The sequence below is a fragment of the Gobio gobio genome, assembly GCF_949357685.1.
Source record: "Gobio gobio genome assembly, chromosome: 11".
NCBI classification, from domain to species: Eukaryota; Metazoa; Chordata; class Actinopteri; order Cypriniformes; family Gobionidae; genus Gobio; species Gobio gobio.
In genome coordinates this window covers 50,225,841-50,253,491 of record NC_137104.1, presented here as the reverse complement: position 1 = coordinate 50,253,491, position 27,651 = coordinate 50,225,841, and the positions used below count along the sequence as shown (strand labels likewise).

General features: G+C 41.4%; 1 protein-coding gene across 1 annotated transcript; it reads left to right on the top strand.

Moving 5' to 3' along the window:
- The first annotated feature begins 8,720 nt into the window (after positions 1-8,720).
- On the top strand, positions 8,721-25,111 carry LOC307134282 (uncharacterized protein). The gene is made up of 2 exons (XM_079829894.1): positions 8,721-9,152; positions 23,573-25,111. Exons 1-2 carry the CDS (start codon positions 8,939-8,941, stop codon positions 24,655-24,657), a joined length of 1,299 nt encoding a protein of 432 aa, XP_079686020.1. The 5' UTR covers positions 8,721-8,938; the 3' UTR covers positions 24,658-25,111.
- The last annotated feature ends 2,540 nt before the right edge of the window (positions 25,112-27,651 follow it).

Here is a 27,651-nt window from a genome sequence, read left to right as displayed (position 1 = left end):
GCGAAGTTTGTGTTGTCCTCCGTGAAATGTGCAGCGCGCGCGTCGTGCATCCACGCACCGGCAGTGTTTTTTTCACGCAGCTGACGTTGTGCAAATCTGGCATTGAAATCGCGAAGACGGTGGATGTTTTCCTCTGATGTGCTGCAGAGCCCTGCGCGCCTGATTCCCCGCTGACTCAAACACACGTGCATATAACATGCTGTATGTTAAACGCTCTGCAACGCACCCCCGTCCCAAGGAAGGCTGAACAGAGCAAGTACCCCAGACCTGCAATCCAGATGGAAATAACAGCGTTTCCTCGGCATCGCGGCAACAACACTCCAGCCTAACTAACCACAACAGCGCAGCGATACAAAATGGCCTCACCCCCCCTTATTTAATATTCTCGGAGGAGGGGTTTATGTAAATATTGGGCCTGGTGATGTCAGCAAAACCTGGAGGAATGTGTGTAGTCGCCTACTGGCCGTTTGCTGTAGTCCTTAGAAACTGATTTCTTTAAAAGCAAATATCTCCCTTTGCTTTAAACTTTGAACGTTGTAACTTTGCAGATGTTGTTTATGCTCAAGCAGCAACATTACACGCTAGCTAAAGTTATAATAGTGAAATCGTGGTTTACCACCCCGTTAAAATGCATTCTACTTGAATATCAAGTATATTTTTAATAATATTTAATATTACGTCTTTTTCACCTGTGAATTCTTTGAGGTCATCACACACTCTCACACTAAATAAAATAAAATGTTACAAAACATTTCCTATCTCTGGGTAAATATTTAAAGCGTTGAGTTGCAATAACAGTGTAATGATGCTTCCTCACAGCTCAACAACACAATCAACATCTTCTACACAACTGTGACATCACTACAATCATCTGAACTTTCACACCTGAAGTGTGTTGAGAGGTGTGTGTCTTTTGACTCGCTGGTGGCTCTCATGGACACACACACACACACACACCTCTACGATACTGACACATTGTAAATGTCACTTCAGCTCGGCATTACAGTTTTTCTCAGTCGATTTGACACATTTCTCCAAACAGTGAACTCAGTGATCTGAACACTTTGTAATGGTCCTCATGTCAGCGTTATGTCTGTTCTGTTTGTTCTTCTGTTTGATTTAGTTTCATTGTCATTTTCCAGTTTGTCACCTCCACTACATTTCCCATGATCCTCCTGGCTCCACCTGCACACACTCCTCAATCACACACACCTGCCATCCTTCACCTTCATCAGCTCCACTTCAGCTTTCAGTTCCTGTCAGTTCTCGGTCTGGTGTTGTGTGTGTATCGTTCACACTGTTGCGTTTAATCCTGTTTATACACGTCTTTCGTTTGTTTTACTCAAGTAAACGTCTTTATTTAAACCTCATCATCCTCGTCTTCATCCTTTGTGGGAAGTTCTGTGACGCCTGAAGAGATTGTAAGTTTTAATTCATTTCACACAAATTACAAATCATGTGAACCGTTTTCTCAAAACACTAAACACACAATTCTAAGATGTTTTCATAATCGTTCATACATCCAACCAAAACTTTAATATATCAGGACAAAACAATCACAGCTCTTTTTATTGTCTTTACACAAATCACAAACATTTAAGCACCATTTGTCCAAACACAACAAACAAAACTCTGGAATTTGTCATAATATCAAATGCACATGGTTTGTTTTCAATGAGCCCCAAACTGATATCTGCTTTATTAATAATACTCACAACACAAGAAATGCAGTTTTCACAAATGTTTATGCATTTATCACAATTGCATTATATAATAGGTCCGTTCAGAATCCATGTTTCATTCATTCAGTCGTTTTTTTTTTCATATTGAATGTAGACAAATGAGAAAACAGCGTTTTTTATTTTTTCAGAAAAACAAGATTTCGGTTTGATTTTTCGTAAAGAGGTAGAAAAATGAATAAACAGTTTGAATATTCGATTTCTACACGTGGGTGGGAATTATACGCCCCTTTCTGCTGATTGGTCAGCCGGTTCATCATCGGTTCTTCCTCAGTTCCGCACATAGAATGTAAAAACATATGGACGTAGTGTCCGTGACGTCACCCAAAGGATTCTGAAGAGCAGTTTTGAAGCCTAAAGTATGGACGAGCTGGCCGTCACCATCTTGGCAGCACGTCACTCCCGGATAACAGAAAATGGGCAAAGAGGCGGGACGTGGGTGGAGCTGAGGTGACGCGATGACTAACAGACATAAATAAATGGCTATCCACCTGTCACTCAAAGTGGCCATGCCCTTAATTATGCAGAACTTTAAGGCTTTATATAATGTAAACGAATGAGTTATAAATTAATTCACCTCCCTCACAGTCGTCATGAAGGGCAAAATTAGCCGTATAGACCAAAACCACAATTTGTACCAGACATGTAAACGGTTCTTCTGCTGTAAAGTTGGGCATTTTAACATGAGCTCAATGAGATTCTGCTCCTTCTGTCTCTAGTGGCCAGTCGATGAATTGCAGTTTAAGTCACTTCCGTATTGGCTTCAAGAGAAACTGCGGGAAGTCGCCGCTTGGTTCAGCACAGCAGAATAATAGTCCTGTGCTGCTACAGCTGTACGGATTCTTAGCGCTTTTATTGCAACTACATTTTCATATTTTTATCATCAAACAACAAGACTAACGAATGGCTCGACAAAACCCATACCGGGGCAGAATTCGTTTTCAGGCAGATGCAAAGATATTTAATAGTGACTAGAAATGAGCATGAAAAGTAAATGTATATTTTTTTTAAACCTGACCTCTGAGAATGTTTTCTCTATTAACGAAATGTTCTCACCTTTTTTACCACTCACCTGTTTGCATCCCTGCATTTATCAACTGACAGGTAATAACGTTAAGCCTGATACTGTAATGAGTACTGTAACATCCAGAGGACGCCAATAGATCATTATGGCTGAGTGAAAAGGTTTGTAGATCTCTCTCAAATACTGATAAAAACAGCTCAAGTTTGGGTATATATTTACAAATATTTGGTTGTAAAAAAAAAAAGATTTTACAGTTTTTCGCAATCGATTTGACACATTTCTCCAAATGAATGTAGTTGCTCTCAAACAATCAACACAGCAAACTAAACACACTCTTAAGTTAGCGGAACAGTTCAGTATTCACTGCATAATGAGGCACTGCAGTTTATTAATGCATTTATCAAAAATAAATACTGACGTCAAAACTACAAATGTGTTCTCTGTTGATTTAATAACACATTCAGCTGTAGATGCACAAATACATGTTTATTGTGTTATTCAAAGTTATTTAATGATGAGTTTAGTTGTATAACGGTGAATTTTCACCCAATAAATAAATGAATAATGTACTGAAATCATTGAATCAATGAACTTTATAGATCCTGCCTCTGATTTACATCTGGTCAAAGAATCATCAACATCACCGCATATATTGTCACGATCATGCATCCTGGGGGGAAAAGCCATGAATGCTGGATCCATCCGTGCCTCAACTTCTCCACAGGCCTCTTCCATCACTTGAGGAAGACTCAGTACAGCGTGCGTCTCCCTCAGACTACAAACGAAGCTCTGTCGCACCAGATAACACGTCACAGCGTCTTACGTCTGCAGCGTCACTGTGACCTCGTGAACGCGGATTCCAAGATAACCGGAAGAGAAGACAATGCTTCTTAAAGTCTTAGTTTTTGTTATTTTTGGACCAAAATGTATTGTCGACGCTTCAAAAGAGTCTAACTAACCAAATGATGTCACATATGGACTACTTTGATGATGTTTTCATTACCTTTCTAGACGTGGACAGCAAAGTGTGCACAGACTTACATTCAAAGGACTGAAAGCCCTCGGACTAAATCTAAAATATCTTAAACTGTGTTCCGAGGATCAACGGAGGTCTTACGGGTGTGGAACAACATTGGGGTGAGTCATTAATGGAAGAAATTTCATTTTTGGGTGAACTAACCCTTTAACAGACCAGCGAATGAAAGCAAGTTATAAGGTTGTTTGGCGAAGGCCCCGTCCGTATCTCACATCCAGAGGGGAACGGACTCTGCATTTCCTGCCCTAAGATGAAGGCAGGGGCACAGCTGACCCCTCTGGGAGGTGTGGGCAGGGACCATCCTGGTGGTGGTGGGGAGGATGGAGGTGAATGTCGATTCAGCGGTTTGGATCGCAAAAGCCACATGATTTCATCAGTTTGGCGGTTTGACATGCGATCCGAATCATGATTCGACTCATTGATTCGACTCACTGATTCATAACGCTTCGAAGCTTCATGATGCAGTGTTTTGAAATCGGTGATGACTATAAAAGTCGTTATTTAGGGTTTTTTTGCGCACAAAAACTATTCTCGTCGCTTTATAAAGTTATTGTAGAACCTGCACTGTAGTGAGATGGACTTTGTAACGACGTCTTTAGTACCTTTTATGGGTCTTGAGAGTGTACAGTGCATTGTGCCAAGTAAGTCATTATTAACAGAATTTTCAGTTTTTGGGTGAACTAAAACCCTCAGTCAGAAACAGACTTCATGAGGGTGGCCTGAGGACCCATCGTCCTCTAGTAGGCCCTGTGCGCATTGCCCAGCACCGTTGAGCTTGATTGGCATTTGCCATTGCCATTGAGCACAGGGCCTACTAGAGGACGTTGGGCCCTCAGGCCACCCTCATGAAGTCTGTTTCTGATTGTTTGGTCAGAGACATTCACACCAGTGGCCTGCTGGAGGTCATTTTGTAGGGCTCTGGCAGTGCTCATCCTGTTCCCCCTTGCACAAAGGAGCAGATACTGGTCCTGCTGATGGGTTAAGGACCTTCTACGGCCCTGTCCAGCTCTCCTAGAGTACCTGCCTGTCTCCTGGAATCTCCTCCATGCTCATGAGACTGTGCTGGGAGACACAGCAAACCTTCTGGCAATGGCACACATTGATGTGCCATCCTGGAGGAGTTGGACGGCCTGTGCAACCTCTGTAGAGTCCAGGTATCGCCTCATGCTACCAGTAGTGACACTGACCCTAGCCAAATGCAAAACTGGTGAAAAACAGTCAGAAAAGATGAGTAGGGAAAAAAATGCCAGTGGCCTCTACCTGAAAAAACATTCCTGTTTTTGGGTCTTTTCATTGTTGCCCATCTAGTGAATCTGTATGTAATTTCATTAACACCAAAGTAGCTGAAACTGTAGCTGATTAACAACCCCCTCTGCTACTTAACTGACCAGATGAATATCCCACAAGTTTAACTGACTTGATTCTATTCTCTGATTAAAAAGTGTTCCTTTTAATTTTTTTGAGCAGTGTATAATGGAAACTTTTTATGTAAAATCCACTTTTTAAAAAGATCTACATTTCTCATTTTTATTCATGATGATAATGTGAACATGTGCTTTGGTTTAGTGGAGGATTGCTGCCATCTACAGGAAAACAAACACTTTTAAAATTAAAATAATACTATTTTTACCTACAGCCAGCCCACTATGACTTGATTTGACATGTCTAAAAATCATTATTATAACAATAAAAACGACTTCTGATAGGAAAGCTTGAAACATCACTGAATTCAACCTGAGACCCAAGTAGACTTAGTAAGACCCAAGTAAGATTAGACAACTTTGTCTGATAAATGTTGAAACCAAATCTCTCCAGATGTGTCAGTGTGTTCGCATCGCTCTCTTCTTGCTGCGGACATGGCGCACAGACAAGAATATCGTACAGATCTGACACCTGCATTCCTTAACGGTGTCAGAGCCCCTTCCAATGGGTATGTTTAGGGAAGGGATTGGGTTACGTGTTCAAAACGTGTCTAAATACTGTAAATAAAAAAATTATAATTGTAAATAAAATTATGTTGGCTGATTAAATCGAGAATCACACTCCATGTCATAATGGCAAAAATCATAGTTTCATGATGATAACCAACATGCCCAACGCGTCTGTATACTGTCGTTGACTTACATAGGCATCACTTCCGTGGACCCATCACAGAATTTTCGGCAATTCCGTGAAACTGCCACGGATTTTGAGTTAAGGGACCCGTGTTCATTTCACGGAATTCTGTGAGATCAGGTTGGCGAGTGGGTGAGTAATTTTTACACCCTTAGCTCTTGGTGAGTATCCCCCTCGGTTGAAATTGTGCACCTCAATATGACCGAAAGGGCACTTTACTATTATCAATTTAAAGGGGCAGAGGCTCAAGTACAGTGAGGAAAATAAGTATTTGAACACCCTGCTATTTTGCAAGTTCTCCCACTTAGAAATCATGGAGGGGTCTGAAATTGTCATCGTAGGTGCATGTCCACTGTGAGAGACATAATCAAAAAAAGAAAATCCAGAAATCACAATGTATGATTTTTTTTTTTACAATTTATTTGTATGATACAGCTGCAAATAAGTATTTGAACACCTGTCTATCAGCTAGAATTCTGACCCTCAAATAAATGTTAGTCTGCCTTTAAAATGTCCACCTCCACTCCATTTATTATCCTAAATTAGATGCACCTGTTTTAGGTCGTTAGCTGCATAAAGACACCTGTCCACACCATACAATCAGTAAGAATCCAACTACTAACATGGCCAAGACCAAAGAGCTGTCCAAAGACACTAGAGACAAAATTGTACACCTCCACAAGGCTGGAAAGGGCTACGGGGAAAGTGCCAAGCAGCTTGGTGAAAAAAGGTCCACTGTTGGAGCAATCATTAGAAAATGGAAGAAGCTAAACATGACTGTCAATCTCCCTCGGACTGGGGCTCCATGCAAGATCTCACCTCGTGGGGTCTCAATGATCCTAAGAAAGGTGAGAAATCAGCCCAGAACTACACGGGAGGAGCTGGTCAATGACCTGAAAAGAGCTGGGACCACCGTTTCCAAGGTTACTGTTGGTAATACACTAAGACGTCATGGTTTGAAATCATGCATGGCACGGAAGGTTCCCCTGCTTAAACCAGCACATGTCCAGACCCGTCTTAAGTTTGCCAATGACCATTTGGATGATCCAGAGGAGTCATGGGAGAAAGTCATGTGGTCAGATGAGACCAAAATAGAACTTTTTGGTCATAATTCCACTAAACGTGTTTGGAGGAAGAAGAATGATGAGTACCATCCCAAGAACACCATCCCTACTGTGAAGCTTTGGGGGTGTTTTTCTGCACATGGGACAGGGCGACTGCACTGTATTAAGGAGAGGATGACCGGGGCCATGTATTGCGAGATTTTGGGGAACAACCTCCTTCCCTCAGTTAGAGCATTGAAGATGGGTCGAGGCTGGGTCTTCCAACATGACAATGACCCGAAGCACACAGCCAGGATAACCCAGGAATGGCTTTGTAAGAAGAATATCAAGGTTCTGGCGTGGCCTAGCCAGTCTCCAGACCTGAACCCAATAGAGAATCTTTGGAGGGAGCTCAAACTCCGTGTTTCTCAGCGACAGGCCAGAAACCTGACTGATCTAGAGAAGGTCTGTGTGGAGGAGTGGGCCAAAATCCCTCCTGCAGTGCGTGCAAACCTGGTGAAAAACTACAGGAAACGTTTGACCTCTGTAATTGCAAACAAAGGCTACTGTACCAAATATTAACATTGATTTTCTCAGGTGTTCAAATACTTATTTTGCAGCTGTATCATACAAATAAATAGTTAAAAAATCATACATTGTGATTTCTGGATTTTTTTTTTTAGATTATGTATCTAAACATGATTTCTAAGTGGGAGAACTTGCAAAATAGCAGGGTGTTCAAATACTTATTTTCCTCTATGTATGTGGCCAGGGGAAGGCTAAGCCCTTACCAGACTTACAACAAATGCTCCGCCTATATTTGCTCATTCCAAGACATCTGTTTCATCTAAACATTTGTCTTTGACTCCAGAAAAGATTGAAGTTGTCAACAAAGTTCAGTCCTCTCATGTTGCATGTTTTTTTTGTGCTTCTTTTAAAAATTCAAATAGAAATCTGTAGCATGGAAACGGTATTCTGTATACTGTGGCTCTTTCAGCAGATAATGCACCGCCACAAAGCACAAATGGTTCAGGAATGGTTTGAGGAGTTGATTTGGCTTCCAAATTCCCCAGATCTCAATCCAATCGAGCATCTGTGGGATGTGCTGAACAAACAAGTCTGATCCATGGCGGTCCCACAACGCAGCTTACAGGACTTAAAGGATCTGCTGCTAACATCTGGGTGCCACATACCACAGCACACCTTCAGGGGTCTAGTGGAGTCCATGCCTCGACGGGTCAGGGCTGTTTTGGCAGCAAAAGCGGAACCAACACAATATTAGGACATAATGTTAAAAAAAGACAGATTCAAAGCAATATTACAGTCTGTTGCTATAGAAATCTTTTCTATAACCTGCATTTTTTACAATAAAGTACAAAGGCAAATGCCAATAAAAGATTTTTTACATTGCATGCTGTCTTAAATGATTTATTGTAATAAATGTTTTCAATTTTGTGAATGATAATTTTGTTTTTTGTAAGTATATTCCAGCTATTAATGTTTAAGAATAAAGCTTCTGAGTTATTTTATTTATCATTAGTTATTACAAGGGATAAAGTGGCATCTTTTTATCTAAAACAATGAACACTTTAAGAAAAGAATGAGCAAAAATTTTAATTTTTATTACAGCAAAACCTTCAGAGCTCCATTAATGCACACACAGACATGTCTGTGTATGTCTCAGACACACACACACACACACACACACACACACACACACGTGTTACAGTCTGTCTACAAAGGACTCAAACGGCGTCAAAAGCAGAACGCACTGGATGCGCGCCAGTAAACGTTAAAAAGTCGCAGCCCCGTTCTAGTTCTGACACACTACAGATAACCGGACAAATGGATGTGAAACTTCTCAACATGTAAATCTTTAACGTAACTTCTTCCTCAAGAAGACCTCAACGCCCCCACCCCCGTTTCGAAAATAGGCAACTGCTTCCAGCGGCGGCGCTCCCAATGTAAACAGACGCCCCCGATGAGAAACGCTTTACCGGAGAGTCTCATTTTAGAGCAGGACTGGACTCGGAAGGACAGACTCACTTTGTTGAGAAGCACCCACGGAGTGATTTTTGACAGAAGCACGATCAAACATTCCCTGGTTATGATAAAGATGGAGCAGCATGAAAACAGCCAGTCTCCCGATGTCTGCCAGTCTTCACCAGAGCAAGATCTGACGGATATAAACCAGGGTGAGTTGATTATCTACACATACAAAGAATCAAATCTGTTCATTGTTGATCATGGCTAATGAAAAGCTACATGCGTGACATGATTTATTCATAAAACGCATTAATTTCTTCGTTCCATTGACTTCCATTCATACACATGGGAAAGCGGGATATTTCGCTGTATTATAATCAAAGTCACCAGAAGGCAAGCCTGCAACCTTTAGCCAAAAAAGTGTAACGACGGCTAATGCTAACGCTCGGCTGTGTTGATACACAGGGAAGGAGACCAGAGGCCGTTTTGGTTTACACCCAAACGTGAAGCGAATCTTTTCAAAGTTCGCAAAAAAAGAAACAAACAAATGCTAATTATGTGTGTTTCCATCGAGTTGTTTGAGCGGACGACGGTGGTATTGGTAACCTAGTAACCAACAGTAAACACAACTCCCTCAGCTTAATCTTAACGTGAAAAACGCTTAACGTTGCTTTAGAAAGTCTTATTAAAGACCAAATTCGCTAAACACCAAACTAATAAAGCATACTATGTACAGATAAGCAGATGAGTCCATAATATGAACGCAACGTGTTTAATTAACGTACACGTTAAGCGTTTTCCTCCCATAGAAAACCAAGAAAACTCTTATAATGGGGCTTAATGGACGTTATACATTATTAATAAAACACACATGCATGTTTAGTGATTTGCAAAAACCAAATATGTACACTTTGACAAATGCTTTTTTTTTTTTTTTTGAAAAACAATTTTTAAAGAAAAAAAAAATGTATAGTGTGAAGCCGGATAAGAAAATATAAGGGATCACTAACTTTATCAAATCTTTCACTGTTTTTTTGTTTTGTTTATTTTTACTGAACTGTACCGTACATGTGTATACAGTAGCAAAAAAATAAGAAAAAAACGAATATAATATACAATTAATATACAAATAGCATGAGAGAGATTTATCTTCATTGTTAGACACTTATTTTCATATTATTTAATATGAAATTATGAATAAAATATTTTTTTCCCATGACTTGTTGGACATTTTCAATAAATACGAGACAAACTATGCTCTCATTCATTTAAAGGTCCCATGACATGAAATTTTCATTTTATGAGGTATTTCAACATTAATATGAGTTCCCCTAGCCTGAATATTGTCCCCAAGTGGATAGAAATGTTGATCGGTGTAAACCGAGTTCTGGCTGTCTTTCTCTGCCTTTGAGAAAATGACAGCCCAGACGAGCTGATCTTGAAGTCTCCTGTGTTGACGTCCAAACAGGAACGGTTACCTCCCTTTCCTCCACCCAGAGAATCTGGCACGCCCAAGCAAACGCTCAAGGGGTCATGGCTTGTGAACCAGTGAACGCTGGCAGTTTCTCAGTGTTTGGATGTACAAATGAAAACAGAAGTCTTTTTTCAGTTCCTTCTGATCTGTGATCAGTGATTTCTTATGTGTAGCTAATTATTTATTATTCGTGCACACGCAGCGGCTTCTCTCTCTCCCGACAGAACGGTGTCTTCGTGTTTTACGTGTTTTCTATCTTGTGAGTCAGTGTTTTTGTACGTCCTCGTCGCATCTATCTGTTCTAAAATGTGCATACAGTCATGAGTTTCTGCTCAACATCAGCAGACTCACATCTCTTTAGAGATAAACCTCACACACGCCGAAGCTTGGGCTGCACTGACCGGTCGGCCTCCAACATCCCTGACCCCCAGTACTGCATCTGGCCCACAGCGGAGGCGCCAAACGCGGCGCGAGATTAAGCAGAAGGGGGGTAAGCGTGAGCATATCCGGGCTAGCCAGATATCCCCACAATAAACTGGATTACACTCGATTACTGCTGTTGTGTCTTTGTTTGCACTGTGTACTCAATGCGCGTCACTGACATTTTTCATAGTATAGGAACATATCTAAAAAATAATGCTATAATCAACACTTACTCGTAACTCGTTCATCTCGACAGCTGTAATGGTACATTGCATTTGTTACAAAGTTGGTAATAATGATGAAGACAGACTCGGTGTGACTGGGACTCGTGTTTATTCAGAACTCTCAAATACAAACACAATAAACTCGCACTGACAGCGCTCTCACAACTCAGTAGTTACTATAAATAACTTTGTTAGCAATCGCTCCGTCTCTGGTACATTAGTGATGTCCGGTTCGCGAACAGATCATTCTTTTGAACCGGTTCTTTTTAGTGAACCGAATCAGTTCACCAAATCGGACTGAATCGTTCTAAAGGGTTCGCGTCTCCAGTCAGCGCTGATCCATAATTTACTAAAGTTACTAACTTTCTGACATGAGTGACAGCCCCTCCGACTAGAAATAAACTAATAACCTGAAGTATATGCTGTAACTAGAACACTTCACTGAACTGAGACATGCTGAGAACTGATGAGAAGTGAACTCCGGTCCATCCGTCTCTCTGGCAGCAGCTCGTGCGTCGTAGACCTCGTTAAACCACGCCTCCTCCGCTCATTTCAAATGCAAAGATGTCAGCCAATCACAACAGTGGGCGTTTTTACTCACAGCAGACACGCCTCTTGAAACAGGGCAGTCAGCCACAGGGCAAACATCAGTTTAGAAAAAAAGCCTTTTATTTCTAAATTATGACATTTTATGATGTAAAAATCATACTAACAATATAAGTACACCTCAGGAAGCATTATAAAATAATATAAAAATGCCATGCCATGGGACCTTTAAAACTGCTGTAAATGATACCATTTTAAGATGAGTGATGATTATATCTCCCCTTCAGCAACACTCAACTGAGGTTCTTTTATGTGTCACACCAGATGACTTTGTCACACTAAAGGACAGAAATGGTAGTTATTGCATTAAAGAAAGTGAGGGGTATTACATTAAAGTATTTTTATTTAACTTTGAATGTGTCAAAGAAAAAATAATTTAATTTTGATACGAACAATATTTTTTTTTAATCAACAAAATGAACGGTGACTCCTTGACAGAGCAAATATCTTTGAAACTTTAATACCCCAAAATCTTTTTTTTTAAATGTAATTAATTTGTTGGTTGATGATTTAACAAAATGAAATGTTATTTCTTCTTTAACAATGTTTTTAAAAATCAAAATGTTTTAAGTATATGGCTGACATATGACATAGTTTCAATTCTATTTGCTTTGCGTCGTTCTCTTAGGATCTCCTCCCTTCTGCGTGTACCTCTGTTAATTTTTTCTGTCTCAAAAACAAAGACTATCACATTTTATACTTATTTTCATGACTCCTTAACAGTAAAACAAATTCACAGGTGTGTGTGACAGTACAGGTGTGTGACAGTTAGGGATGGGTCGCGATTTTCGAATATTCGATTAGTTATTTAATTATAGAATATCGAATAGTATGTGCGATTATCGTCCAAAAAAAATCCCTATGTTGTCGGTGCTGATGTGGTGCTGACGCATTCATGTAACCAGAGGCGCTGCCAGTAACGCTCCTAAAGCTGCCAGTCAGCTCTTAGGGTGTTTTATACTGGACACGATTGCTGCGGTCCGAGTCTGATTGTTCCCTCCGCCTCCGCACGCAGTGTTGGTCTGGTTTCACACTCAACTTGAACCCTGGTGCGTTTGCGTTCATCTTACGTCATCACAAACGTGCACGGGCGTGATAGAAAACAGAATGCGGGTCAATATATTGGGCTTTTTTCAATTAATTTGGTGCTATTATGTGCAGCTGAGTAAACGACACTTGGGTTTACCGTATGTGTGTCGCTTGAAAGCGGCTTTGCTGCTTGCAAACAGACTCTTTTGAGGAGACGGTGAATTGCCATTAACCCTCAGAGCCCGACGGCATCGCCCACGACGTCACACGGCACCTCCGATAAATATCTATATTATTTCATGAAACTTTTATCGATTTTCTTACCGTTTTTTCCAGCAGAAAGCTAACGAGCTAGCCATCACGGGGGTGTCTTTGGTGTCTTTGTAGCCTTTACAGAAGGTTTTCTATCCAGTCTGGAACATGTGCATCTTTTTGGAGTTGTTCAGCAATAAATCAAAATGCTTACATCCAAGATATATCCACTTGATGTCCATAATTTATAAATTTTCCGTCATTTTTGCCGCTAGCGCGATGCTAGCTGCCATTTTGGATGAGGGTTTGACCAATGACAGGCAGATCCGTCATCCACGTTGGTGTGCGTCATTACGCATCAACCACAGCTCTGTTATTGTGGAGAGAGAGAGACGCACGGCTAGTGTTGAGGAGATAGAGAGAGAGACGCGCTGCAGTTTTGTGGAGAAAGTTTGAGGAAAAAGTTTGAGAAGAAAGTTTGTGGAGAAGTTCCTGATAGGAACTGTTTTGAGGCTTGGCACCAGTAAATATCCAAAATCCAAAGAGACCAAAAGCGCCTGGACTTTTTTTGGAAAAATGTAAATAGTTTTGGTTCTGTATAAGTTATCATGTTTATTCCTGAGTTCCAGGACTCCAAAGACTTGAACAAACTGTTTTCCAGAGGAAATATGCTTAGCTTTTATTTATTTGTGTGTGTTTTCAATAAATATTTGAGTGATTCAATTTCCGTTTTATGTTTTCAATTGTCTTTATGGTCCCATAACTTATTTTACATTCAGGTAACATCAATGCAACACAAATATACTGACAGTGCAACTTGTCTTGAAAAAAAAAGAGGTGTGTCAATTGTCTGTGCACAACAGGGTTGATGTTTTACAAGCTTTTTTAGTAAATAACACCAGGCGGAAGATTAATTGTAAAAATACCCTTAGGTCTTAAAGGGTTAATTTGCTGCCCTGATTGCACTCTATGCGCTAATACACTGCAGGCTCGCTCTCGCGATCGTATCTCAGCTAAATCATCAACACTATCATCTCTTACGTGTATGTTATTGAACTAATGACATTGTAATCGGCTAAAACGCATGCGCTGGTTACTTTCTTCCACAACAAGTGCGCACCCGAGTGTTGTTTGCACATTCACGTGAATCACGGCTCAGCTCCGAGAGCAACCGAACTCCGGTTGTGTGTTCTCGGGTTCGGTACCTCAGTGCACACCAAGCTCTGTAGGTAAGCTTTCACATTAGCAATTTTTCATGCTAACCGTCCCCATTCCGAACTAAAATGCCAGAGTTAAAACGCCCTGAGACAACAGAAGAATAACGTCTCACGCGCACGCTGTAGACTTGTGGCATTTATCAGGTAACTTGGGGCGATGTCACATTACAGTCATATGTTTCAGCATGTTACAATAATATGGCTTGAGTTGATATAGCCTATTCCCTAATGAATTAAACAGTTTGTTATCATACAGATTGAGAGTGTGAATGGTCTCTCTCCCTCTCTCTCTGTTTATGTGTGTAACCTATACATGCGTACATGCGTGCATGCGGGGGAGGAGTTGCGATTTTCGAATAAAAATCGAATAATTCCCAGCGATCTTCGAATATCATTTTTGCTTGAAATGCCCATCCCTAGTGACAGTAGAGGTGAGTGACAGAAGAGGTGTGTGACAGTACAGGTGTGTGACAGTTCAGATGTGTGACAGTACAGGTGTGTGACAGTTCAGGTGTGTGACAGTACAGGTGAGTGACAGAAGAGGTGTGTGACAGTTCAGGTGGGTGACAGTACAGGTGTGTGACAGTACAGGTGTGTGACAGTACAGGTGTGTGACAGTACAGGTGAGTGACAGTTCAGGTGAGTGACAGTTCAGGTGTGTGACAGTACAGGTGAGTGACAGAAGAGGTGTGTGACAGTACAGGTGAGTGACAGTACAGGTGAGTGACAGAAGAGGTGTGTGACAGAAGAGGTGTGTGACAGAAGAGGTGTGTGACAGTACAGGTGTGTGACAGTTCAGGTGTGTGACAGTACAGGTGTGTGACAGTTCAGGTGTGTACAGTACAGGTGAGTGACAGAAGAGGTGTGTGACAGTTCAGGTGGGTGACAGTACAGGTGTGTGACAGTACAGGTGTGTGACAGTACAGGTGAGTGACAGTACAGGTGAGTGACAGTACAGGTGTGTGACAGTTCAGGTGAGTGACAGTACAGGTGTGTGACAGTACAGGTGTGTGACAGTAGAGGTGAGTGACAGTTCAGGTGTGTGACAGTACAGGTGTGTGACAGTTCAGGTGAGTGACAGTACAGGTGTGTGACAGTACAGGTGTGTGACAGTAGAGGTGAGTGACAGTTCAGGTGTGTGACAGTACAGGTGTGTGACAGTTCAGGTGTGTGACAGTTCAGGTGAGTGACAGTACAGGTGTGTGACAGTACAGGTGTGTGACAGTAGAGGTGAGTGACAGTTCAGGTGAGTGACAGTACAGGTGTGTGACAGTACAGGTGTGTGACAGTACAGGTGTGTGACAGTTCAGGTGTGTGACAGTACAGGTGAGTGACAGTTCAGGTGTGTGACAGTTCAGGTGAGTGACAGTACAGGTGTGTGACAGTACAGGTGTGTGACAGTAGAGGTGAGTGACAGTTCAGGTGTGTGACAGTACAGGTGTGTGACAGTTCAGGTGAGTGAAAGTACAGGTGTGTGACAGTTCAGGTGAGTGACAGTTCAGGTGAGTGACAGTACAGGTGAGTGACAGTACATGTGTGTTACAGTACAGGTGTGTGACAGTACAGGTGTGTGACAGTTCAGGTGAGTGAAAGTACAGGTGTGTGACAGTACAGGTGTGTGACAGTTCAGGTGAGTGACAGTTCAGGTGAGTGACAGTACATGTGTGTTACAGTACAGGTGTGTGACAGTACAGGTGTGTGACAGTTCAGGTGAGTGAAAGTACAGGTGTGTGACAGTTCAGGTGAGTGAAAGTACAGGTGAGTGACAGTTCAGGTGAGTGACAGTACAGGTGTGTGACAGTACAGGTGAGTGACAGTACATGTGTGTTACAGTACAGGTGTGTGACAGTACAGGTGTGTGACAGTTCAGGTGAGTGAAAGTACAGGTGTGTGACAGTTCAGGTGAGTGAAAGTACAGGTGTGTGACAGTACAGGTGAGTGAAAGTACAGGTGTGTGACAGTACAGGTGAGTGACAGTTCAGGTGAGTGACAGTACAGGTGTGTGACAGTACAGGTGAGTGACAGTCAGTGTTGGGCACGTTACTTAAAAAAAGTAATTAGTTATAGTTACTAGTTACTTCTTACAAATAGTAACTGAGTTAGTAACTGAGTTACATCATTATAAAAGTAACTAATTACCAGGGAAAGTAATTACTGCGTTACTTTTTTTTTTCTCTCCAAATGTTCAAATATGTCAAATAACTTGGATGCCCCCAATATTAGATATGTTAAATGAATTGGACACTAAATAGAATAAATTATTATTATAAAACATTGTACATTAATGTACACTATTGTAATGTTACTGTGGGACAATGTGAGAGACACCTATCAAATTCAATGCATTATTGTAAATATTATCAGTAGGCCTACTATAGTGTAAATATTGTGTAAATATTATCAGTACTATACTTTCCTTTGGTAGTGGAGCTCGTTATCACCTGGGTTTTTAGCCACTAATTTTGTGGCATATGATGATGTGAGGCGCTTCAGAATCACTTGCCACCGGCGTGGAGAGACTCTTTCTTCCTGGGCATAAGTTGCACGTTACTTAAATATTCTTACCTTTCACCTCAACGACGGAAAAGTAGCGCTTATACTTCCAATTTGCGAACGCTACCTTTGAAGTCGTTGGACCATCGCTGAATGTGCATATGCGTGTGCGTCATAGGTGTGTGTGTGTGTGTGTGTGTGTGTGTGTGTGTGTGTGTGTGAACCAAAGACCGTGAAAAAAAATAGGTGTGAACTCAACCTATCAACTTCAACCTTGTCTCCCACCCACCAATCATCATCAGTTATGTGTACCACCGCACCCACCCCCAACACGCATGGCTAGTGCACGCGCACACACACACAAGTTGCAGGTCCGACTGACAGAGAGCCTGTTCGGATGAAAAGCGCTTCAGTGAGCTCAATTATAGTAACGCGACTAACGCCGCATTTTTTTCCCTCAGTAACGCTAACGGCGTTGTAACGGGAGAAACAGTAATTCGTTTGATTACTCGTTACTGAAACAAATAATTCCGTTAGTAACGCCGTTTATCTGTAACGCCGTTATTCCCATCACTGGTGACAGTACAGGTGTGTGACAGTAGAGGTGATTGACAGAAGAGGTGTGTGACAGTACAGGTGTGTGACAGTACAGGTGAGTGACAGTACTGGTGTGTGACAGTTCAAGTGAGTGACAGTACAGGTGAGTGATAGTACTGGTGTTTGACAGTGTGTGACAGTTCAGGTGAGTGACAGTACAGGTGTGTGACAGTTCAGGTGAGTGACAGTTCAGGTGAGTGACAGTACAGGTGAGTGACAGTACAGGTGGGTGACAGTTCAGGTGAGTGACAGTACAGGTGTGTGACAGTTCAGGTGAGTGACAGTACAGGTGTGTGACAGTACAGGTGTGTGATTACAGGTGAGTGACAGTACAGGTGTGTGACAGTTCAGGTGAGTGACAGTACAGGTGTGTGACAGTTCAGGTGAGTGACAGTACAGGTGTGTGACAGTACAGGTGTGTGATTACAGGTGAGTGACAGTACAGGTGTGTGACAGTACAGGTGTGTGACAGTAAAAAGTGAAATATTTGAACAATTCTGAGACAAAAACTTACCATGTGCACATGTCATGGGCTTCTCAGGGGGCTTCAGTAAAATTACCTTGAAAGGGGTCTTTTAACTAATTAAACTTGTCAGTGGAATTGACCGTTCGCAAAGACCCGCCCCCTTTAGTTACTGTTGCTATGTCCGACAAGCCGTGTCGCTCTCACACCACACGTTCTCATGTAGAGAAAATACATGGCGGAGCAAAGAGGACACTGACAACACGCTGACAGACAGGACAGAGCAAGTTACTTTTGATATGAAACAAAGTCTAAACTTTGAAATTGTCATTTTTTTAAAGACATTTAAAGAATAAATAGCGTTTTGTGGCTCTTTAATGTGTGGTGATTGCTGTAGCGCCTCAGTTAAAGCTGCTCGTGAACCGATCATCTCTTCTTTCTAGTTCATTGATAAACATGAATGAACACTAAAAGAAATGTTGTTTCAACCGCGGAAAGACGTCAGTACACACCGTTTTTCCAAGTTCAAATCAACCAAAGTTAATCTACTAACTCTCCTGACTGCTTGTCGGACAAAACGGCAGATTCGGCGATGTGATTGGTCAGATCGCCTGTCAATCAAACTTGCAGCGAAGGGTAAATTGGCCGTTTTAAAATCAGGAGATGGTGTCACCGGAGGACACGTTTTCAGTGACAAAATGTACCAAGATCCTATGATTTTAGAAATGTATGGATGCAAAAAAATGATTGCCATTTACTAAAATAGACACTTGTAAAATCATGCATGAGCTGTTTATTAAAATGTTTAATTCATAAAAGTTTTTATAAAAATTTCTTAAACCATGCTTGAGACAGTCACACCATAGGACAATTTTGAGATTTGGCTCAAAAATGTAATGTATCTAATAACAAAGCCGTTTTTATAACAACAGGTCCATGTAAGACAAAGAAATGTTTAAAGGGTTAGTTCACCCAAAAATGAAATTTCTTCCATTAATGACTCACCTCAATGTTGTTCCACACCCGTAAGACCTCCGTTCATCCTCGGAACACAGTTTAAGATATTTAAGATTTAGTCCGAGGGCTTTCAGTCCTGTGAATGTAGGTGTATGCACACTTTGCTGTCCACGTCCAGAAAGGTAATGAAAACATCATCAAAGTAGTCCATATGTGACATCATTTGGTTAGTTAGACTCTTTTGAAGCGTCGACAATACATTTTGACCCAAAAATAACAAAAACGAAGACCTTATTGTCTTCTCTTCCGGTTTAGTTTGAATCCGCGTTCATGACGCCACAGTGATGCTGCTGACGTAAGACGCTGTGACGTGTTATCTGGTGCGATAGCAGATACCAGATAACACGTCACAGCGTCTTACGTCAGCAGCGTCACTGTGGCGTCGTGAACGCGGATTCAAACTAAATCTAAAATATCTTAAACTGTGTTCCGAGGATGAACGGAGGTCTTACGGGTGTGGAACAACATTGGGGTGAGTCATTAATGGAAGAAATTTCATTTTTGGGTGAACTAACCCTTTAAACATTTATTGCTTTTTAAATGATGACAATACTAATTATAGTACAATGATATAGCGACACGATGGCGTATGTATGGTGCATATTTACATTATAATTGTCTCAATGTCGTTAATGTACTGATTTCACCCTGTGCTGCAAAATGTCTACCTTTTCAATTATAGTTTAACTGCTTGAATAAAGCCTAAACATAGGCCTATAGGGGGAAAAACTCACTTCAGCTCGACACTATTGCTGAAAATAGCATAGAGTATAGCGTAACGACGAAAAACTCAATGAAATTGGGAAAAACCACTGATTCTGAGGGACAAAATACAGAATTAGCTGTGTGGATGAAGATGAGTGGATAGGGAGGGATAGGGCTGTGCGATATTGAAGAAAAATGCGATATGCGATATCCTTGTTAAATAATGCGATATTCGATTTGCAATATTGCGTTAAGTGTGTAAAATCTATTTAAATTATATTTTAAAAAATGTATTTAAAAACTGAGAACATTTATTTAACATTTGTGTTTTACATTCTTTCTGGGATAAAAAAGCATTGGCAGTTCGAGTGTGTAACAAAACACGGAAAAAAGAATGGTTTGTGCGCACATTTAATTGTGTGTGTCAGAGAGCAGACAGCGCGAGACTGCAAGGAGTTGTTTTTTGCAAGTTATTGTGTTTAATAACTCTTTTTAACGTCAAGCAAGTCACATAAGTAACAGTCGTGTGCCCAGTCTATTCTCTGTTATATGCATTGACCTAACATACAATTTTCACAATGTTGAAGTAGCCTATTAAAATCATTCAGATATTGCGTGTCCTTGCGATATGCATATTGCGATATGTACATTTGCGATATTTCGATAATTTCGATATATTGTGCAGCCCTAGGGAGGGACAACATCCCAGGTAGAAAGGTGAAGAGTTACAAGGTTAAATTACTTTAGTTATTCCAGGGAAAACCCTACCAACTTGTACCAAGGCTAATTTTTTACTTTGCTTGCATTTGACTCGTGCTGTGTGACTGTAATGCTGCTGCTGCCACCTTGTGACAGATTTACACTTTGAACGAGGTATTCTGTCATCTATGACAGTAGCTCATTGGAAAAGGATGGAAAATGCCCTTCATTTTGTTTGCTCTAATAAATGCTGCTGCCTGCCAGCTGCAATAATTACCAAATAAAATGTTAAATAATAATAATAAAACGTTCCATATATTTTTTTCTATATTGTCATAAATATCATTGCAAATATTCTAGAAATATTGTGATATAATTGAGGCTATACCGCCCACCCTTATTTCACACACATTTTCATTATTAACAATTCAATAATCCATATTCACCTTTCAAATTTCGGGAACGGCAGGAATATCAGTAGAGTGCCAATGAATGATCTCCATCTGCTGTTAGTCGGCTCACCAGCAGGTGGTGCAAGCGGCTGTTGACGAAGACTAGATCAACAGGCAGAGAGACTTGTTCATTTAATTCACAGAAATCGCAAGCGATCGGCATATGTGACTAATATCAGGGCCAGTAGAAGCACATTTGTGAGGTCAGGCACTGATGTTGGACGAGAAGGCCTGGCTCGGAGTCTCCGCTCTAATTCATCCCAAAGGTGTTCTATCGGGTTGAGGTCAGGACTCTGTGCAGGCCAGTGAAGTTCCTCCACACCAAACTCGCTCATCCATGTCTTTATGGATCAGTCATGTTGGAACAGGAAGGGGTCATCCCCAAACTGTTCCCACAAAGTTGGGAGCATGAAATTATCCAAAATGTCTTGGTATGCTGAAGCATTAAAAGTTCCTTTCACTGGAACTAAGGGGCCAAGCCCATCCCCTGAAAAACAACCCCACACCACAATCCCCCACCACCAAACTTTACACTTGGCACAATGCAGTCAGGCAAGTCCTGTTCTCCTGGCAACCGCCAAACCCAGACTCGTCCATGGGATTGCCAGACAGAGAAGTGTGATTGGTCACTCTGAGAACACGTCTCCACTGCTCTAGAGTCCAGTGGTGGCGTGCTTTACCCCACTGCATCCAACGCTTTGCATTGCACTTGGTGATGTAAGGCTTGGATGAGCTGCTCGGCCATGGAAACCCAGTCCATGAAGCTCTACACACTGTTCTTGAGCTCATCTGAAGGCCACAGGAAGGTTAGAGGTCTGTAGCTATTGACTCTGCAGAAAGTTGGTGACTTCTGCGCACTGTGACCCTCAGCATGCGCTGACCCCGCTCTGTGATTTTACGTGGTCTACCACTTCAGTGCTGTTGTTCCCAATTGCTTCCACTTTGTTATAACACCACTAACAGTTGAGTGTAGAATATTTAGTAGTGAGTAAATGTCATGAATGGACTTATTGCACAGGTGGCAACCGATCACAGTACCACGCTTGAGTTCTCTGAGATCCTGAGAGCGGCCCATTCTTTCACACATGTTTGTAGAAGCGTCTGCATGCCTAGTGCTTGATTTATACACCTGTGGCCATGAAGTTATTAAACACCTGAATTCAATGATTTTGAGGGGTCCTAATACTTTTGGCAATATAGTGTATATATTGGCCCTAAAAATCAGTCATCACATATACTTACCACTTGCTCCATTTCTGTAAATCTGTTTTTGTGAATGAAATGAACGAGTCTCTCTGCCTGTTGATCTGGTCTTCGTCAACAGCCGCTTGCACCACCTGCTGGTGAGCCAACTAACAGCAGATGGAGATCATTCATTGGCACTCTGCTGATATTCCTGCAGTTCCAATCTCTATGATAAGTGGTCTAAATATGTTTTTTTTTATAAATATAAACAAATCAGGCATAAACTTAGGCATAACAGGTGAAGTGAGTAACACTGATTATCTCTTCATCACGGCTCCTGTTAGTGGGTGGGATATATTAGGCAGCAAGTGAACATTTTGTCCTCAAAGTTGATGTGTTAGAAGCAGGAAAAATGGGCAAGCGTAAGGATTTGAGCGAGTTTGACAAGGGCCAGATTGTGATGGCTAGACGACTGGGTCAGAGCATCTCCAAAACTGCAGCTCTTGTGGGGTGTTCCCGGTCTGCAGTGGTGTCTCTATCAAAAGTGCTCCAAGGAAGGAACAGTGGAGAACCGGCGACAGGGTCATGACTCATTGATGCACGTGGGGAGCGAAGGCAGATGACCTATTTCACCTTTAATACAATGCAATCTTTTTTTGTTTAAAAAAAAATCATCATTCATTTTCTTTCATAGAAAACCTATGTTATCTTAAGAAACGAGACGAACGATTGACCAATCAAAATGAGTATTTTAGAGCAGTGGTTCTCAAACCTGTCCTGGGGACCCCTCACCACTGTACATTTTGTTTGTCTCCCTCATCAGACACACAGGGTGTGTCTCAATCAGCTCCCTAGTTCAGTAGTCAGGGCACTGATCAGGACATAAGTCAATGGGCTGACTCCCTCATCAGTGCCCTGACTAGTGAACTAGGGAGCTGATTGAGAAGCACCCACACAATTCAAGTCTTGCAGTCTCTACTAATGAGCTGATGATTTGAATCAGGTGTGTTAGATTAGGGAGACACGCAAAATGCAATGGTGAGGAGTCCCCAGGACAGGTTTGAGAACCACTGTTTTAGAGGGCTGCATAATTAAATTGAAACCACACGTTAGTTTATAGGTATTTGTGTACTTGTGACGATCCTTAGTTCTAGTCTGATTTGGTAAAAAGATCGGAATCATTCAAAATAATGATTTCTTCACAAACCATAGGAACTTTATTTACTTTACTTTAATTTTAAATACATCAGATGTGGAGGAAAAGAAGCCTATGCAACTTGGACATTGATATTTAAATGTTAATTTGTTTCTTTAACATATACACTCTAAAAAATGGTGTTATATAGCACCTAAAAGTGGTGCTTTGGCTCATAATCATAGGCGAACCACTTTAAGTGATGAATAGCACCAAATCTTGGTGCTTCAGTGGTTCTTCAGCGGTTCTTTGGGATGACTGAGGTGCTATATAGCACCACTAACATATACAGAACCTGTTAAGATATGGTGCTATATAACACCAAAAGTGGTTCCCCTATGATTACAAGCCAAGAACCACTTTTAGTGCCATATAGCACCTTTTCTTTTAGAGTGTACTGATTTGCTTCATCACTCGGTCTCCTCCACCAATTGGCTGGTGTGTGGTGGGCGTTCTGGCGCAATATGGCTGCCGTCGCATCATCCAGGTGGATGCTACACATTGGTGGTGGTTGATGAGATTCCCCCCTTCCATGTAAATCTCACCTGTATTGTCCTTCAATTGATTTTTGACATTGATCTTTTAATGTTCATTTTAGATTGGAAGGAACTAAAAGAAGATTCCGGCTCTTGCCACCTTAAGCCGCACATGACTGGAGAGAAGCCTTTCGCCTGCACTCAGTGTGAGAAGAGTTTCACAACGAAACAAAGCCTTGACATTCACATGAGAAATCACACCGGAGAGAAGCCTTTTATCTGCCCTGAGTGTGGAAAGTGTTTCGCAATCAAACAAAACCTTGTGAGTCACATAAGAACTCACACCGGAGAGAAGCCTTTCACCTGTCCTGAGTGTGGGAAGAGTTTCACAGGAAAACAAAGCCTTGAGGGTCACATAGGAATTCACACTGGACAGAAGCCTTTCGCCTGCTCTCAGTGTGGGAAGGGTTTCACAGCGAAACAAGGCCTTGAGAGACACATGATAATTCACACTGGAGAGAAGCCTTTCACCTGCCCTCAGTGTGAGAAGAGTTTCACAGGGAAACAAAGCCTTGAGAGACACATAAAAATTCACACCGGAGAGAAGCCTTTCACCTGCTCTCACTGTGGAAAGGGTTTCATAATCAAACAAAGCCTTGATAGTCACATGAGAATTCACACCGGAGAGAAACCTTTTGCCTGCTCTCACTGTGATAAGGTTTTCAGAAGCAGACCAAACCTTGAGAATCACTTGAGAACTCACACTGGAGAGAAGCCGTTTGCCTGCTCTCAGTGTGAAAAGAAATTTGTGCAACAAAGTCAACTTAAAATTCACATGAGAATTCACACCGGAGAGAAGCCTTTCACCTGTCCTGAGTGTGGAAAGGGTTTCACAGTGAAAAAAAGCCTCGAGAATCACATGACGAGTCACACCGGAGAGAAGCCTTTCACCTGCATTCATTGTGGAAAGAGTTTCGTAGAGAAAAAAAGCCTTGAGAATCACGTGAGAATTCACACCGGAGAGAGGCCTTTCAAGTGCTCTCAGTGTGAAAAGAGTTTCAGAAAACAAGATAATCTTAAAAATCACATGAGAATTCACACTGGAAAGAAGCCTTTCAAGTGCTCTCAGTGTGGAAAGGGTTTCGCCGTGAAAAAAAGCCTTGAGAATCACATGACAATTCACACGGAAAAGAAGCCTGTCGGATGAGTTTTTCAAAGCAATACTGTTTAAAAAGGCCCCAAAAACCATGTGCGAGACAAAAACGATTTATAAATATAACAAATACTTTAAGACTGTAATACTTTTACTTCTTTGAGAAATTGTTTTATTCTGTTGATACTACTTTTGACAAATGTCTTTAACCAATGTTGAGAAATAACATTTACGCTTCATTAATTTGTGCAAGCCAGAACTGTAACTGATTAAAAGAATAGCGATTTTCTCTGTGTTTTCTTTTTAAAGGACTGTTTCCTTCGTTTCTGTCTTCAGTTTACTTCCTATTTTTGAGTTCACGTCCATGGTTCATTATTTCCTTTTCCTGTTTCTAGTTTAATTGATTACCCTATGAATGTATAGTCATCTTTTTCAGTTGTTATAGGCCATTTCATTGGTATTTCCCCTCCAGTTTTGGATAATCTTCTTGTTTTGTATTAAAAGCTGTAAATAAATCAAAACTCTCCTTGCCCTCTCCTTCCACTCCACAACCAATCCGTTACAGAATGACTGACCTGAGATGGAAAATTTCCCATGGAAGATTTCAGAAGCTGTTCTCAGCAGATTTTGGGAATTATTGCTTAACAGTTTACAGATAGAACTGCAAGGTAACATTAGCCTGGTCTTACCAGACTCTCATACATTTCATTTGTACAGAGAGTCTGGGCACTTTCCATTGACAAGCGTTGACTTCCTTGAAGGCGGGAACTCTGTTGAAGTTTAAAACTATTGGATCTGCCATAACCAATCGCTAACGTTTGGTCGTGACGTATGTCATGCGCCGTTCGCCTCTGTTTCTCACATGGAAATCCGTAAAAATAACTGTGCAGATTGTGCACGCCACCTCGGTGATAAAACCTAAAACTTGTGCATTTGAATTGTGATTTATTCACAGTTTTGTGATCGGGAACGCGCTGCTCACGTGGTCCGTAATATGATGGTATGCTGTAAATAAAATGTCATATGCTTGGTATGATAAGAATAAATGCTGCCGTAAATAACAGCCCAATTCAAATGTTAATGTGCTTTTCTTCTTTTTATTTTTTGAGCCATGAAGAAATATATTGCTCTTGTAAATACTTGCCAGCATTTAAAGAAATACAAGTCTAGAAATGCATCCAAATTACAGCGCAACCGCACGGTGCTCTGCAGGGGTCAAAAAGGATATAAACAGTTAATTTTGAAGTTATATATCCTTGAAAACTCAGAGATGTGGATTCGGACGGCAATTAAATGACCACACGACCTTGGTGTTTGTCTAAAACAGTAGGTAATTCGGCCATGGATTTTTACGCGGGTGGTGGGAGACGGACGGCAATAAAATCACTGACTAGCCCCTGTAAATGATGACAATACCTTCCGACCCCACGAGAAACAATTACCGTTCGAATAGGGCTTCAGACAACTCCTTCACCACTAACGGAGCGAGCTGGAAAGGTTTTAACTTCTGGATATTCAGCAGCGGTGCCACAACGGAATGAATGGCTTCGCTCGCATCTTTCTCCGCCGCCATTACTGATATACAACTCAAACTAGCGCACAACATCAACGTCATCGTTCTCAGCCACTCCCTCTGTTCGCTGATTGGAGCGGTAAAAATTTGTTCGGAGAAAACCTAGGAATATACCGCAGTCCCAGACAGAGTACTGATGAAAATTGAGCGGAAGTATGTAGGAGGGCGGAGCCAAATGCAATATATTTCTTACGTTTGTCGAGTGACTGTCACTTGTGAGTATTTATCAGCTTTTTGAATGCTAATCATACACCAAAAAAAGGAAAACTGCAGCTAAACACCGGCTAGCCCCCTAGGGAAACAGGAAGAGGCGGTCAAGACATCAGTTTGGCATCTGGAGAGGTTTGGAGACAGCACTCAGGGTTTCTCTGTTCCATCCCTTCAGAGCGATTCCCCCCTCCCTGCTGTGTGGAAAAGAAGGAATTTAAATGTAACACGTGTTTGTGTGGACAGTTCAAAGTCCAATGTGTGTGGGAATATGGCCCATGTTCTTCAAGTGCCCCCCAAATAGTTGTCTCCACCTATGAGTTTTGTTCTGAGGGAGGAAAGACAAAAGTTCACAAGCATCCCATCAGAAATAAAGTGTTCACTTATCAGGGCACAGCATACGCATATATGAAAATTCCCATCGGCCTTTCTCTAGCTCTGAGGGTATTCAGCAAATGTGTGGAAGGGGCTCTGACACCATTAAGGACTGCAGGGGTCAGAGTTTTATGTTATCTGTACGATCTGCTCGACTGCGGGCCGTGTCCACAGCAAGCAGAGAGCGACTCAGACACACACATCCGGAGAGATTAGGTTTCAAAGTATATGTGAATATATTACATTTCTGTATTGGTTGAGTCTATAGCAGCCCATAGAACTGATTGCAGAAAGTTATGAAATTTGATACACTATTAGAGGACGGTCCCAACATTTACTACAGCAAATTTGGTGTCTCTTGATAAAACTTTCTAGCACCACCACTTGTCCAAAGGTTTCAATCATGTTTACGCTAACAATGTTTGAAATCATAAGGGTTAAAAACAACAATTTTTCCTCGGATTCCTCAGCTGAATATGATTCCAAATTCTCCAATTTTCATGATCATCATCTTTGTAACCGTTTCATGATCTACAGCCAAATAGAGATGGATTTGGTGAGAACTAAACAAATATTTAATTACTACATTAGTAATTTGACATCAGAAGTGGAAAATGTACATTTACACACTTACTGACCAGCAAATGCAACTTTCGGATGCAATCTTTTTTTTCCCAGCTCAACTGTCACAGAATGGAACGCACAGGATTGTGGGATATCAAAGGCAGCGAAGGATAAATCTATGCTGCCTTCAAAAATCCATCAGATGAAGGTATCACAGGAGACAGGAAGTGAAGCTAACACTAGATTCAGATGTGCCTTGGTGCCTTCCTGCCTTGAAATGTGTCCTCCGAAGGCAGCATTTTCCAGGTTTCGGACGCAGCCTATATCTC

Excerpts from the sequence above, each read along its gene's own strand:
- LOC307134282 (XM_079829894.1), top strand. The coding sequence starts at position 8,939 with ATGAGAAACGCTTTACCGGAGAGTCTCATTTTAGAGCAGGACTGGACT. Across the intron at positions 9,153-23,572 it reads TCTGACGGATATAAACCAGG|ATTGGAAGGAACTAAAAGAA; the intron begins GTGAGTTGATTA and ends TGTTCATTTTAG.